This window comes from Haemaphysalis longicornis, unplaced genomic scaffold (genome assembly GCF_048455015.1).
Source record: "Haemaphysalis longicornis isolate Haplotype H1 unplaced genomic scaffold, Haemaphysalis longicornis Haplotype H1 scaffold_2, whole genome shotgun sequence".
Lineage (NCBI taxonomy): Eukaryota > Metazoa > Arthropoda > Arachnida > Ixodida > Ixodidae > Haemaphysalis > Haemaphysalis longicornis.
In genome coordinates, this window is record NW_027526295.1 from 190,002,385 (window position 1) to 190,018,705 (window position 16,321).

The 16,321-nt window shown below is 49.0% G+C and overlaps 1 protein-coding gene across 1 annotated transcript in view; it reads right to left on the bottom strand.

Annotated features, from left to right (window-relative positions):
- Positions 1 to 668: 668 nt before the first annotated feature.
- The window catches only part of Aqp (aquaporin), a 29,705-nt gene continuing 14,052 nt past the window's right edge, over positions 669 to 16,321 (bottom strand). The window contains exons 4-6 of the mRNA XM_077698937.1: positions 11,128 to 11,209; positions 2,502 to 2,640; positions 669 to 1,727 (exon numbers count right to left, since the gene is read on the bottom strand). Coding sequence (XP_077555063.1) covers positions 1,546 to 1,727; positions 2,502 to 2,640; positions 11,128 to 11,209 — 403 coding nt within the window. The 3' untranslated portion in view covers positions 669 to 1,545. The remainder of the gene's footprint in view (positions 1,728 to 2,501; positions 2,641 to 11,127; positions 11,210 to 16,321) is intronic.

Sequence of the window (16,321 nt, forward strand, 5' to 3'; positions counted from 1 at the left end):
ATGTGATCGTCATCGTCATACTATTACGTAAATTGCAAGACGAAGGCGTCCCCATCGACTATCAACTAATCGTGGTTGTGTATACCATTTTAGTGACAAAGGTGGCCTGTACTGCTCGTTACCCCAGAGTGCTCGCCGAAAGCACCCCATCCACATCAATTCTACGGCTGATTTCTTTCTCATGTTTTGGATCAGCACCGACAGCTTGTTCAAATTTTCTTCGTTGCGTAGTCTGAAGGGGGCGCTTTCACGAAAGGTACAGACAAAAATAAATAACGGCGCGCTGAAGCTAAACGTGGCATGCACTATTAAATCATTGTGTAGCTTGTTGCGCAGGTCCCAATGCCCTGACATTTCACACCACCCCCGGCATTGTGCTGGCTGGCTTACATCAGCCAGCACAACTGGGGGCCTTTAACAGCAGTCGCGTAAACACGTGTTTACGCGAGTGCTGTTAAAATGGTTAAATTAATTCCAAGTCCACCACTATACGGCGCACCATTGCGGTGCGCTTTACCTTTTGAAGTCATGGTACAGTGCACTAACAGTATACGCATGCACGAAAATGAAGTAAGCATTCCACGATTGTTGACGCAGTTGATGTAAACGATGTCAGCCACGCACGTAGGCTGCTAGTAACAAGTCTTCCGCAGAAACTGTACCGTTCAAAATTTTCATTTGGTTTTATTCAGCACGGCACTGCATAAAACAGCCTCAGTCAGCTGTGAGAACATCGTCTACAGTGCAAGAGCAGGCTATATCAACAAGCTTCTAACCTGGAAGATGTGCTTGGTCCTATATAACAGCTGAAACAGCTTCAATTGCATGCTCCTCCACTAGGACGCTTGGAATGGGTAAGTCATGGGTTTCGGAACTAGTTGATAGGTGTAGGTTTGCGCGCCAGGACAAAACCGTGGCAGACGACAAAATTTCGAGGGGTACCCCCAGCAATAAATTACAATGTGACAACAGAGGGGACATAGCCTCATGCTGCTCCCCTGCAGTGCCACTCCGTACGCCTCAGTAGCATGCTATTTTTTAGCGCTACTTGGCCACAAGGCCGGTGGCACACTGGCGTGCACTTCATTATTCATTTGAACAATACTTCTTTTGCTTTCACGGCATGCACGTGAAGGAAGTGGCGTTTGAGTGCGGACGAATCTAGGTTCACTCGAAGTCCACCTTTCTGCATCAACTCGCTCAGGGAGGAACGGAAGCAGATTGTCACGCCAGTTCTCCGTATTTTTGGGTCACGGTACATTAAAGTCTTATAAGTTAAAACCAACCAGACTACCATCTATCACTTGTCTGTGGTAACCTTGCCGTGCGATTATTGGGCTGTTATTGCCATAACCATCACGTCATCTTTGCTTGTGGCTGTCACTGCTGCAATGGTCACCTTATCTTTGCTAGTGCGTTGTAGCGAGAACGCTGCTGTAAGCGTTAGGCTCGACTGTGTAACGGACACTGCGAATGCGACGCGAACATCGCTTACAGTATCGAGCCACGCGGTGACCACCACCCGAGCGGAGACGGGAGTCCTGCTCATGCGTATTTCTCCTTGATGGCGTACTCCAGCCGGACGTCCAGGTAGCGTCCGATGAAGCCGCCCATGAGCGCACCTATCCAGTAGACAAGGAAGTGCTCGGTGGTGCTGCTTCCGGCGCATCCGAGCATCAGCGAAGACGCCATGATGGGGTTGAAGTAGCCGCCCGTGGTCGTCAGCGCTGCGTGAACAAGCGTTGGGAGCCGGCGACAGTGTTTATGTCAACCCTTCTATCAGCTGCATTGTTCCAACAAAAAAGAGTGTTTTTCAAAGATGCCAGCACACTATCGACAAACTCGTTGCATCCTCCGGCCACCGCACGGACTCCAGACGAACAGTTACCCACATCCCAGCCACCTCCAGCTCATCTTTCCCAACCAACGCCCTCCCCACTCAATGTTCCCAGTCTGACTTTGTGCACCACATGATGTGGGAATGCCAGCTCACAACCATCCCGGACCCAGATACCAAGCTCAACCTGGTGACTCGAGCGAGGACAGCAAGTTGACGTCAAGGCGTCTATAGATTAGGGATATCTTGCATGGGCGAAGCCCAGGCCAGAACATCAGTTTTTTTTTTGCTCTATTAATATGTATTCCTTCTGCCTCCCCCTGAGGCGACCGTAACGAAGGCGCAGTACCTTAAAGACTTCGTGTCATGGCTTTTATCAAGGCGCTATATATGCAATGTTAATCACGCGCGATTCTCAGGGGGCGTTCACCAAACGTTTTCCGCGGCGGAGTAGTTGTAATTCGAGCAATGGTGGCGGGTTTAATTTGAGCCTGGGACCACATCGAAGGTGTTTTAATTTCTCTTCTCCGCCTTGATCATCGCCCCTTTCTCTGTCGGGAACAGGAAAGCCTGTCAGTATTGCCATAATTGTGGTAAAATCTATCTTAAAATTTTGGACGAAAAGGACACGATCATTTCTGGGGAGAGTGTCACATGGGCTTACCAGCCAGCACGAGGATGACCGTGGTGAGGGAGTTGATGGCAGTGGACACGTTGTCTGTCCAGTAGACCGACCGCATGGCCACTAACCGGCTGACGCAAGTGATGGCGCCCTCGATCAGCGCTCCCCTGCTGGGACTCACCTGCACGTTCGATCATAAGCAATATGACAGGGAACAACAGAGGTCGGGGAGGGCACAATGGGACGGTCACGCAGTGCGTCATGCATAGGCTGCCACCTGGAAGAAAAAATATCCCGGTTCTTTGTGGAGCGGGAGCTTTCTTTGTACGCCCGTCAGTGCTTCACGGCAGAGTGACGGGCAAAAGTTTACCTGCCACAATAGCGGCATTTCGGGGGAATTTATTTGCATGGTGACAACAGCTAATACGTGTGGTTTCCGGATAATATGGGAGTTAAATTACTCCTTATACGCATCCAATGATTTATGTGCAGCAAGTGGAAACGATTTTTTTTTAACTTGGCAATGCCGTGGTACGCCAACTTTTGGTAATGACTGTACATACAGTGAGGGAAACCGTATGAGTAGAACATTCCATAGCGCGCAAGGAAACTGTTTACATTGAATTTGGCTCTTTTGTGTGTGTACGTGTAATGCGTATGGTTATAGGTGGTATTCATTGAAAAGTTTAGCCGTCAATTTCTTCTCTTGGCAACACTGGAAAAGGCCACGGACATGGCGCGGCTTGTGCCACTGCGCGCGCACGCCGAAAAAAAAAAAACAGCGGCGTGCGTCGTCTGCTCCATTTCAACCTAATACTCAACGGTGGTGTCAACAGAGATGTTATTAATCGCACACACATTGGACTCGAGGCATTATTTGCGTTCGGAGGGGTAGAGTTTGGGACGTCCAACACAAATCATGTGCTTAGCACCAGGGACGTAGCCAGAGGGGGGGTTTGGGGTTCAAACCCCCTCCGAAATTTTAAGGCAGCGCGTGCGCGAGACTTACTGTTCCATTTGGCAAAACTCAGCCCTTGCCATAACTCAAAACCCCCTCCGAAAAAAAAAAATGCCGGCTATACGGCCCTGCTTCGCACGGCGAAGTACCGCCATCCTGCGGAGCCCGAAGTAACCAGTAACGGCGCCCTTACATGGTTGCCTGGATGCGTGCGTCGCCAGTGAAAACAAGCTACATACTACGTAAGAAACAACGAATAAAGCTGGTGATAGACTGACGAGGCCCTGGTTCCGTGCGAGAGGTACTCTGTAGCACACATGGGTGCAAGATAGAAAAAAAAATGACCGCGTTATCTGCTCAATAAGCCGAAAATATCGCCGAAAGAAGATAGACACTTGCCGCCCCTGCCACGCAACTGCCTGTCTTCTCTTTCCTGGCCACCTCGCATGCTCAACCCTCCCGTCTCGCTCCTCCCACGATAAACACGGTAGCGGTTTGCTCAAGACCGTTCAATTTTACCGCGTTCCACGGGAACGCCGCCATGAGTCGCGTCGAGGGCGAGGGCCTCTAACGGCAGAAAAAGTACAACGAAAAATATCGAGCGCGCGTGAGCGTGCGCCTCGTGAGGAGCACACGGCATCGGCCGGCTTGACCTTCGAGAACACTCTGCCCAGCGTTCGTGGCGTGATCTCTCGCGAGCTGTTCTCCTCGCCAGTTCACGTGATTTCGCCCCTAAGTGGGGAGCACAGACGCCGAGTTTACGAAGCCGGTTGCCGCGGGCTCTAGCGCGTTCTAACGCGGTCCACTTTGAGAAAGATGTGAAAGCCTGGGGACAAAACGATCCGGGCCGGCCAGTCATGGAGAACTTTCAGCAGCGATCTGGGAAATACATGTCAGGCGCAACAGCGGGGCATTGGACCAATGGAGAGAGGCCACCAACTTTGCTGTTTCTCCAGCCTTGCGTGCAAGCTGCGCCATTTTTTTTTGTATTTTGGGTCAAAACATTGTTTTCAACGCGTTTTTTTACTTGCGCGAAAATCAAGCAGATGTGTATTTTTAATCAAAGAACATGCAAAATACCCCTTATGTATTGGTGTTTTGCCCTAAACGTGCCAATGTGTTCTTTTTGCTGAACAGTGTTGACAAGTGTGAGATGCGTTTCCAGACTTAGTGGTTTAGAAATGTTTTGCCTACATAAACTTGAATTCACTTTATCTTTTGGCTGGGTGGCTGAGTCGAGGGACAGACATCAGACAGACCAAAAAAATTTTCGCGTTTAGGTAGCCCAAGAAATTCTACCGCCTTTAAAAATTGCGAGGGTGCCTAAGCACTTATTATAAGCTTATTATACTTCTTATGCGTGCCTCAACACGTGGTTATTTATAAACACTACTCTGTGCTCGTGCACTACAAGGCTGAGTTCAGAGTGATAAGAAATAAGCCGGACCCACGAAGTGAAGCTAAAACGTCTAAGAAAAAATACAAGTGCTGCTTCTCAAAATAAACATGCTGGAAAACCGGTGCTGACATGTGGTACACGGCTGAATGGGTGGAGGAGCAGGTGCCCGGCCACGAACCGGCGCCTTGCTGGTTTTCCGATACACCATAAATAGAGAGTTTTAGCTGACCGTTTTCGACGGTCTGCTCCGGTACCGGCAGACCGCTCACGTTCGCGGAGCCGCGCCGCGCATGCGCAATGGCGCTCCCGCCTGCTATTGGAGCGGAGCGGAGAGGGAAAAACGGTCAGGTAAAACTCACTAATCTCTCGTGGCGGCGGGTGATCTGGAAAGCAATATTCTCCCAACAAGAAATACTTCAAAAGGCGCACACGCAGACAGATACCGCAGCCTTTTTTGACAAGTCTCCTAGTGGCGCCCCCAAATATATAACACCTCAGCTCCACATTCTTTCACAAAATGCCCATTAAATGAGAGAGGTCAGTCTTGTTGAAATCTAGGAACGAAAACTAGCAACGAATATATTAAGCATTGAAGGACTCTGGTTATACTTAACTGCAATAAAGGCTTGTGAATGAGCCAGCGGAACGCTTCAACTAACAGGACGTCAAAAAAAAAAAAAAAAAAAGAAAGCGAAAACGCGAAATTAAAGCGAAAATGTCAAGTTTTACGCTTCTGAAGGTCAAATATAAATTTACGTTCCACATTATGTGAATCACGCATAGCATTTAGTTCAATTGAGCCCACTTAGTTTATGGGTTTGACCGGTAGCTGGATCGCAAGATTTCATTGCGTTTAGCAGCGCATCAGTAGACATGCTCAGATTTGCTATCAGGGGTGCGGTGGAATACCTTTCCAGGCATAACAAACGCTGTTTGGTGACCAAAATTTTCTGTTTCAGAAAACACGTTTTCTCTATCCCGTTAGTTGCTTTCGGGGGTTAAAGGCGATTTTGACGTTCTCTGCTCTCAAATTCTGTTTTGTTGCTCCGAAATACCCCTTTAGGTTACTACAAAAATCCCATTTCGCTGCTGCAGATACTGCTCCAAAATTACTGATGTCGATCACATCACTGGTACCTTTAAGAATGCCAATCTGTGCAAGATTATTGGGCGCCTGTATACGTCAGTACTGATTTGAGCTGTGTTAAATGTGCTGTACTTTTGTACCGGTCATCGTTCGCTTGTATAGCGTGTCTACACACAAAGCCGACTGTTTCCGAATTCTGCGACAAAAAACACCAACTGTGCACGCGTGCCATCGATTCTACCACTTTCGCGCCGTCTAGACACGCCATTTCGGGATATTGCCGAACCAGTCGGGCAATTCGGCATGCCTTCAGGTTCAAGACGAGGCTTCGCCACAAAAAAGTAAACACTAAATCTATCCCATTTGAGTTAATGCACTCGCCCGTCGCTGTTTCCTTTTTGTTTCATTGTCCGTCTCTCTATACTCGGCTAATCTATTCGTCGCCAGCAGTATGGTACGCGAAAGCCCAGGAGGCTGTTTCCCTCGCTGTTTCGGCGAAATTGTGCCATGATAGCTTTGGCCCGTATCGATCCCCCGGTAGGTAAGCTCCTGCGCGCATGCATCTTTCCTGATTGCGATGGAGTGGGCACGGTGTGCTGGCGATGTGCCGCTGATAACCCCGCGGGGGTCAGACCCTGGCGCTCGGGAGAGGCGTCGTGCCGGTCGACGGCTCTGATCGGGTTTTCGCGTGTCTCCGGCCACGACGCGTCCAATCCGGCGGCGTAGTTGATGCATGGTACACCCGGGTGAGTTCTCGGCCGCTGAAAGTTTCTGTTTGTACAAAGATCGATCTTGTTCTTTTTTAAAGATGATAGTCTTTCTTGGGCTACTAAAACGCAGCAATTTTGGTCTGTCTGTCTGTCTGTCTGTCTGTCTGTCTGTCTGTCTGTCTGTCCGTCCGTCTGTCTGTCTGTGATTCGATTTAGCCACCCGGCCAAAGGGAAATAAAATCTGGGGAATAGTCTCATATACTCACAGCCAAATCTAAACGTCTAAGTCCTGTGTCAGTGTTTATACTTGTCAACATTGTTGAAAAAGAGCAAGACATGACGCAAATATAAGGCAGAAAATCAATACATGAGTGATATTTGCAGTGTTCCTTTCATAAAAAATTCACGGATGCTTGAAAACCATCGCCTGCTGTTGCCAGCGCTACCTTCTGGTGGCATTTAAGAAATCAAACTGCAATAGAAACGAACGGTTCCACTAAATGAGATCCACGTTGCGCTTGGAATGATCGCGCAGTACGGCATCGTGGTCCTACAAATGTTGTGGTAGGGTGCCTAAATTCAAGCGCGTCTTTCCGGTAAGGCAGCGTCAGTAGCGGTCCCAGAGATTAATTTTGGAGGGGGCGAATTTTTTTTTTTTTTTTTTGGGGGGGGGAGGGGGGAATTTTTGGGGAGGGAAGGGGGGGGTGAATAAATAACCGCCCCCCTCCTTGCACCAGTTTTTTGGAGTAGGTGATAACCATGCCGGCGTGCGCGCATATGCGGAGCAACCCGCTTGTATCACTTAGCGGCACAGTGGTTTTTGGCCCCCCTTAGGCGGTACAACGGCTGGCTCGAGCCCACATTTCTGACAGTTGCAACATGCTTGCGACCTCGCACAATTTGGATGTTCAACAAAAACAAAAAGTAAAAAGCTGAGGACCTCTTTGGGGGGGGGGGGGGGGGCGACCACCCCCTTCGCCCCCCCCCCCGGGACCGCCACTGGGCAGCGCTGACATCGAGACACCCGACTTGGAGCAGTCGAACGCGGTAAATTTAAATTGGCTTGAGCAAACCTCTAGCGTGTTACCTTGGGAGGAACGAGACGGGAAAACAAAGGTGAGCCGGAACGGGAAGGGAGGCAGGGGTCGGGTGCAAGTCGACTATCGTCTTTCGGCGACATTTGCAACGAAAGGAGCAGATACGCGGCCATTCTTAGTTTTCGATTCTTTCTGCAAATTCTTCGCAGCAAAATAACAACAACAACAACAATAATAATAATAATAATAATAAATGTTAGTAAAGGTGCCGTACAGAGGCATGCTTGTTGTGCAGTTCGCCAAGCCTATCATAATGGCAGCAATTATGATGGTAATAATAGTAATAAAATCCTCGGGCACTTAAGCCTGCTAAGCGCTGGCGCGATACTTGTCAACGACTCCTTCAACGATACCTCTGTCAACGATACTTGTCAACGATACCTCTGGCGCGATACTTGTCAACGACTCCTTCACTGATTCGCCGAGTTCGCGTCTCTTTCTTCGCGCTCCTTCGTCCTTTAATTTTCCTCGCTGCGTTCTTCGCCTCCCGTGCTTCGGCCTGGTTGGCTTAACATTTGCGGGGTCGACCGCGTCTATCCGGTGCAGAAACGTGCGGCACGTTTACCGACGTTGAGGGGGATCTCGCATCATCGCATTCCTAAGTGACTCACTAATTCATCACCCAAAGGCTTAAAAACCCCGTTTTACAGATTTGTGAGCATATCTCAATGACCTAATTTGGCAATTCTAGAAATAGACGACTTCCGCACTGAAATAAAGACGAACGTTCCCGCTGGCTGGACAGCGAGCGCCATCTTACCACCGGCTGTAGTAGCTTACGATCTGAAGCTTGTGCCTTTTTGAAATAGACGTGCTTAGTAGCAGAGTCCTGTATACGAGTATTTTACAACTACACGTACATGCCTGAAGGTTTGTCTCGGAAAACGGCTTCGACAAGACTCCACCAATCCCGCTTCACCATTCTGGATTTGTGATGTCACGCGTCGTAGTGCAAGAAAGTGTACGGGGCAGCAATACGTGTTTTCACACTTTAAGCATCTTCTGCGTTAGTGGGCAACTGTTATGAACGCTGGTGGTACATTAGCATTCACAGCACCGTTATCTGCCGATAGACAACTAACTTGTTTCTACACTGCGGGTGCCTAAAAAAAGTTCATAAGCCAAGATGAATTTGAGAAAAAAAACGCGTCGTTTTCAAGTGGGGGACTTTTAGCTTGAGAGCGGGTTGCTTCCGCTTGGTAATTATTGGGTATTATTGGTTTAGTAGCATTACAGTTGTTTTAAAGGTGGTTACGCATATGCGAGTCAGTAAAGATATTCTCACAGCATGCAATTTGAGAGCCGTTCCGCCTGTGAACCCGGTAGTAGTGCGAAAGCTGTAGATATGAAAGGGACGGGTGAAGGGAAGACAGAGAGTGGAGGCCATTGTTCCGAGATGATTCTTCTTTTTCACATTATTTCTCTTCATCTTCTTCCACATACTACCCCCGGAAGATGCAGGCCCCATTTCTAGGAAATGAAGCGCGTGCACCAGTCTCCTAATGGTCTTCCCATCTTGCGTCTTCAAAGTACACGACCAGATGAGCCCGTCTCGTCCAGGAAACACTTCAGTATTACGGCCGAGTAAACAAAGGTTCCTGAGGGTCCCAGCTACCTCCACCAAGACCACGTCCCCAACTTGTTAACTTCAGCTCGAAGCACGTGGATGATGATGAAAGCACCTCAGCTAGAGTACACATTCCCTTCTCCAGCGATTCCACAGGTGGTCCGAGAGCTTCTGCCGGTGCCGAAGCTTACCAATTGCGTTTCTTCGTGTCAGCAGGCCGATGCAGGAGTCGTCTCCATCACCTGGGTCTGATAGGCTCAGCAAAGAAATTCCAACAAGAAAGTGCGCAGGGCATATGGGCGTGGGTTACATCGCACTTGTGTACGTATAAGTCAGAGGCCTTGAACTGATGACAGCTTCTTTTCGGCGCCAAATGTTAAGAAAGGGACGGGTGAAGGGAAGACGGAGAGTGGAGGCCACCGTTCCGAAATTTTTCTTCTTTGTCTTCATCTTCTTCTACAGTAGATGTGCCTGTGGTTGTTACCGGTGGAGCAAGGCTGTGGCGAGGCTAAGCAAGGTTGTGGGTATAGGTCTGGCAAGGCATCGGGGCGCTCATCCGCTCCTCGCCTTTCTATGCACGTTGCTCCTGGCGCCGTTTCCGCCGCTGCTCCGCTCTATTAGTAAGGCGTTACACAGCTTGATAAACTGCCGAGGATGGTATGTCCATGATCGTAACTGAAGTATATATAGTGCTCTCCATTAATACGTATACACGCTGGTGTGAGCGCAAGTCTCGGTGCGCCGACGTTGGGGCGGCTGTATAGTCTCTCGACAGCGCACAAACAGCAAGCGTATGTGGCTTTCTCATTTTTCACACGTGTCCAACACCAACGAGCACGAAGAACTTTAGGCGTCAACTTGCCTGGGCGTTTCCTGGCAACGGATACACCACCTCCTTTTTCTTGCTGGCTTGGCATTATTTCGCTCTGCGCGTTGCCTAACAACCGAGACGAGCTGTTGCTGGTTCAGCTTTCTTTCCTCGGGCGTTCTTCCGCTCAGGTTGGCTCCGTACCACGGCTCTCGTGTTCAAGCCGCGACTGGCAGCTCTCGCGCCGTAGCCGGCCTTCCGAGCGCATGACACGCGGCCGTTATAGTATCACGGGGACAAAGCTCCCCACGCGGCGCTCGTGCACAATTTGCCGGCGCACCGTTGGATTATATCTAACCACCTGCAAATGCCTCTTTTCCTCGTTATTATAAAATGAAAGGTGTGGTCTCTCTGTGAGTCAAAATCTGCCAACCCTACTTAGGTTTCTTAACAACCTACAAGAATTGTATGCACAACTCTACTGGGGCACCTGCAAATGAACAAATATTGGCACAAAATGACTCCCGCTTTTGTGACGATTCGGCTGCAGGTTCGACCTTCAGTACCGACAAGTTATACAACTAATTATTTTCCTCGTGCGCTGAAAATGTCCACGAGACCACTCATGCATGCAGTAATAATCATTATCAGCTTATTTATGTCCTCCGCAAGACGAAGTCCTCCCTCATGGACATCTAAACGCTCCTGAACGCGAGGTTGGTTGTTGGTTCATTGGGAGTCGAATACTGCAACAAGTTGGCCATATGTTGCTGTGGCTTGTGCTCTGGATAGCTTTCCTAGTCGTAAGGTTGCTCATATCTAATGCAGACTCATTGCTATCTCGAATGTCGTTTTCTGCTGGACTACTCCAAGCCTGGGTACGTGAAGACGTAGGCCATGCACGAAAATATTGGAATGTCGAACAAGCGTATACTGCTGAAGGCATTTCATGCCTAAAATCACGTTTCGCTGGCGTGCTGTCGCATGCAGTGTCGCTTATTAGCGCGCAGCGCAAGGAAGAAATGGGCTGGCGTGCACGTACCGTGAGCGAAGTTTGGCACTCGGCCGTGTCCATGGTCTCGTGCTCCGGGAGAAGGTGCCAGGACCAAACGAACTTTATGTACCTGCCCGGAAGGCCGCCACCAGGAAATGATGCTTGATTGGAAGCAACAGTCACGCTTTACTCAATGCGCTCAGATACCTTCGCGCAGTTCATTTTAGGAAAACAAAAAACAGCGCAAGAGGCGTACACAATAAAATGTGTAGGACACATCACTGCACTGTATTTCCTTCCTGTTCATTTCCTCAGGCGGTTCTTTTTTATTTCCTGTCGTACTAGCCTGCCCAAGGTTCTTTCTGCACACTGAACTTTTTTACACCCTTATCGCCTAAAAAGATGTAGTATAAGTGGAATGAGGGTGTTGGAAAGTCATTATTCCTTTTTTCTTGGGTTCCGACCCCCTTATTAAGTGCAGAGCACTTTAGGGTCCTTTTTTGTCGTCTTGTTTCGTTCGCTGCAGACGTCAGTAAAACGGCTTCAAATTTTTGTAGCTTTACACCCTTTTTGTGTGTCAAAAAGGGTGTTGACCGACCACTGCACCCTCGGTTTTCTGTAGGTTGTTGAAAGGGCGTGAAATAGGTGTTCATTTGCGAAAAAAGAAAAAAAAACATTTTTTTTTAGCTTGGGCCTACCTAGCTTCTTCCGGTGTTGCTACGTTTTGCTAGGCATTGCTAGGCTTTGCTAAGTTTTGTTTGGTTTTGCGTTGTTCTTGCTAGGCGGGAGTATGTGTTGAGCGGTGAGGCCAGATTGATTGATTGTAGGGGTTAACGCGCCGACGCAACGCAGGCGATGAGGCGCGCCGTAGTGGAGGGCTCCGGATTAATTTTGACCACCTGGGGACCTTTAACGTGCGCCGAAATCTCGTACACACGGGCGTTTTTGCTTTACACCTCCATCAGAAAAGCGGCCGCCACTGCCGGCAATCAAACCCGCGACCTCGTGCTCAGCAGCGCAACGCCTTAGCCACTGAGCCACCGCGGCGGGTGAGCGGCGAGGCCAAGTTTAGCCGGATTTTAAAGGCTGTTCCGGTCTCCCCTCCCACCACTGACTGCGGATCCAAGGGGGAAACAAGCTAGGTCGACCCCCCCACCCCACTGTTTCTCCAGCCTTGCACCACTAGTGCAAGCTGCTCCATTTTTTTTTTTTTGCGTTTTACTAGCTCAAAAAGATACCTTTAAAACGGTATAGTAAGAGATGCGCATACGCATGCGCCCCTTGTGCTAACACTCGAGAATGCTCGAAAGCCGGTTTCATTGTTATAGAATCCTATCTGCGGTGGTGCACCATTTAAAGGTGGTGCGGTTGTTTTTTTTTTTTTCTTGTTTTTTTTTTTTTTTAAGTGCACTTTATAAGCGACCCCAAACCATCCACCGCCGGCGTCGGCGGCGGCGGCGGCGTCGGCGTCCGCAGTGCTCCTCTATAAAGAAACAGCATCCGGCGCCAGGTTTCGATCCGCGGACTTTGCGGCCGCAGCGCGACGCTCTGCCGACCAAGCCACGGACGCGACGTGATATCAGCGTTAGTGACGCGCCTTATATCTTTAACGCATTCAAACTACGTCGTCAGCGGCGTGCGTTGGCGACTCAGCGGCGTTATAGCGGCTTGATAACTGCGTGGTGTACACGTGATACTACAAACCCGATGGAAGAGATGGAAGAGAAGGCGGCGAGGCGGTGGGCTGCGGGGGCCGAGCGCAAGCGCCGCAAGCGGGCCGACAACCGTGCATTCGCACTTTCACATTCTCCCCCTCGGGGAAATGCGGGGGAATTTTTTTGCTAACGCCGCCGAACCAAGCTCAAGCTTAAACAGCTCCGCTGCCTATAAATTATACCAATTCATATTGTTTTAAACACCGTGAGGCGCAAAACATCCCGCCGCTCGTAGAAAATGTTCGAGTACACCTCTGTAAACGGGTAGAAAAAAAAGCTGCATAAATCCAGAGAATTGTCTACAAATGCATAGCATTCTTATGCCGCTAGAGTATGAGTTCTTTACAGCCAAACTTTCTCGTTTTTTAAAAAATTATGTATAACCAAATATCTCCATATACGTTATTATTACGGTTGAAGCTGTTACTTCCGCCAAATCTGCCTTTTTGTGTAAATAAAGTGTTCGTCATTTTCGCCATTTTTTTTTTGCGCTTTTCCTAATTTTTGGTTTTTCAAATTCCTGTTTGCCCAGTTATCTCCATTTACGCTACTATTACGATTAAAGGTGGAATTTTCGCGAAATCTGCATTTTTATGAAAATGCAGGCAGGGCGTTACATCGTTTGCCATTTTCGGTATTTTAAAATAGCTTCTTTTTATTTTTCAGTTTCTCAAAATTCAGTTGGGCCAATTATCTGCATTTACGCTATTATAACGATTAAAGGTGGAACTTTTTTGAAATCTAGCTGCATTTTTGCGGACGTGGTGGTGGTAAGGGTGTTTATTAACGGATGGATCTAGCCTTGCGTGGTATGCCGGCAAATTTCTCCCCCGATCACACCTTTTTGCCACTATGCGCGGGAAATCACTTGTAGTCACCGAGGCTTGCGTCTCTTAAAAACCGGAGGATCAGGCGTAAAATGTCTCGCCTTGTGATTAAATTGCCTTTTAGGGAAAATGACATAATTCAAAGAGGAATGTCAAAAAGGCTCTCCTTCAAAGTTCTCTAAACAAAGATAACCGCTCCGTCGCATCCTCTCGGCTGTCCATGAGAAAATGTCCCATGTCACCTGTTACATAATACGTTGGGCACAGAGGTGAGGAGATAAGGTTTAGTTTATGACGCCATGCCGGTGTCAGCGCGGAGTTGGTCCGAATGCGGAACAGTAAGGATGCCTCTGTCTCTTCATTCCTTTGGTAACACAAGGTTGACGTTGTGGTCGCCAAAGAGATCGAAGTGTTATTTAATGACGGTTTTTAAAATGCGTCGTTCGTCTAGAGCAACTTTCAGAAAACGAGTACAGGATGTCTCCTACGTGGTAAGGAGCGCACTGGAATCGGACGCTAAGGTTGTTTTCATTTAGCTGCTGAAGAAGACGTAGGGAGCGTTGGCAAGCTTTATCTGCGGGAAATATAAGCTGCAAAAGTTGTATGGCTAACTTGGAATCTGTTAGAATTACCACACGCCGCAGCCGAAGCGATTTGATCTTTTTCAAGGCCGCCTCAATCGCTATACACTTCACCGTTGTTGACGACGTCAAATGGCCAATGCGAGCCGCCCAGGAAAAGTTCATGCCGGGAATCACGAAGGCCGCTGCTCTGGTATTCAATTCTCTGTCCACAGATCCATCCGTAAACACATGAACACGATCTCCGTACAACCGGTCCAAGTGCTCAAGTGCTTCTCGCTTCAGCCACTGGTGCAAATCTCTTGGAGCGAATGCGCGGGATGGCGAGCTGACACTCCAAACTTTCGAAACGCCGTGGCGAGTCCAAGTGATGTTGATTCTTCCGCCATTGCGGGTAGAGAACGCTCAGAGTGTTGAATGCCGTGTGTATCCGAGATTCCACCTTTAAGTGGAGACGCCTCAGCAATGCCGTTCCGGCTTCCGACTGTCTCAGCCGGACGAGCTGCAAGAGCAGCAGCTGAGACGCCATCAAGCGGAACGGTGGAAAATGGGACTCGTCAAGGACCTTTTTGTTTGCCGCCGCCTGGGGAACTCCTAGGGATGTCTTAACGCCCTGTCGGTGAGTGCTTCCAGACAAGCATACTGGCACTCCGAGGGAGACAAAAGAGGCAGTTGGTAAAGAACCCGACTCAAGATGAGCGCCGAGTGGAGCCGAAGCATAGATGACGGGTGACTCCCCCCGTCGGTTCTAGCAATTCGTCGAAGCACATTTCAGCGGGGTAAAGGACGCGACAAGAGATTCCACGGGTTGCCTCCAGGATAATTTACAGTCGATGGTGACACCGAGAAACTCCACACGGTTAGCCTGCCGGATTGGCAAGCCACCTAAGGTTAACTTGAGGCGCGTAGCTTTCCGTTGCCTTCCAGGAAACAAAATAAAGCAAGATTTTACCGCGGGTACAGTTAGTCCCACTGACGAGAGATAGGCTTGTACGGAACGAATTACATATTCAACCACTTGTGTTGGTATCCGGAGATACAGATACATAGGTTGTCTGCATATATTAATAAGTGCGCTGACGCAAGCCTTTTTTAAGGCTCGAGGGAGGCCCGCCATAGCCGCATTGAAAAGAGTACATGACAGAACACTCCCCTGCGGCACACCTCGCGGTACACGTCTAGTGCTACTTAAAACGTCCCCTAATCGCACCCGTTGAAGCGACCCTTGATGAAAGCGTGTACGATGCGGAGATTTCCTGTCACTCGCATTTCTTGCAGCTTTGTTGTGATGCCGCTTTGTAAGACATTGTCGTAGGCTTTGGACACGCCAGAAAACAAAGCCAGTGTTGACAGCACGGAGTGTTTGACAGTCTATAAGGTCGCTTGTGTTCGACATGGCTGACAAGGTTGAGGACGCTGCCTTGTGCGCACAAACATTGCCTGAAGCCAGTCATGCATGGCGGAAGCTTTTTAACACGAAAGTGTTTTATTCCCGGGTACACGAAGATTTTGCTGACGTCATATCCGTCACGGAAGTGACGCCAGTACAACGAAGCAAGCAGCCTGTAAAGGGTGCACCCCTGCACACAGGGTCTTCTTGCGGGGAAGAAACCTTTAGTACTAAAAAGTACGTCATGCATAGGGTTGTTCGTTTTCGGGTTTTATATTTTAACACGAAAGTGTTTTATGACGCGACACCCCAAGATTTCCCGGACGTCATATCCGTCGCGGAAATGACGCCAGTACACCTTTGCCGAAGCGACCCGCCAGCAGGACTCCGCTCACCAAGCACACATACAAGACAGCCTCCGACCCGCAAATCATGCTCAGCTGCAAATTTCGCTGCACATTTCACTTTAGTGTTTTACTGATTCCTATGGCAGAGGAATCAATCACAGTTTTTCTTACTTTCTAGCCACCACATCAGCCTAGCATTCACAAGCTTTTTCATGAGCTTAGCCGCACAACATGTAAGTGAAACGGGCAGGCATGAGGCAATGTCTGCGTGATCCTGGTCGGGCTTTAGAAGCAGTGCTACCCGTGAAAGCTTCCACAAAGCGGGAATATTTCCAGTATTCCAAACAAAGTTAAAATACAGGAGCAAGTCTTTCTTGCGCTC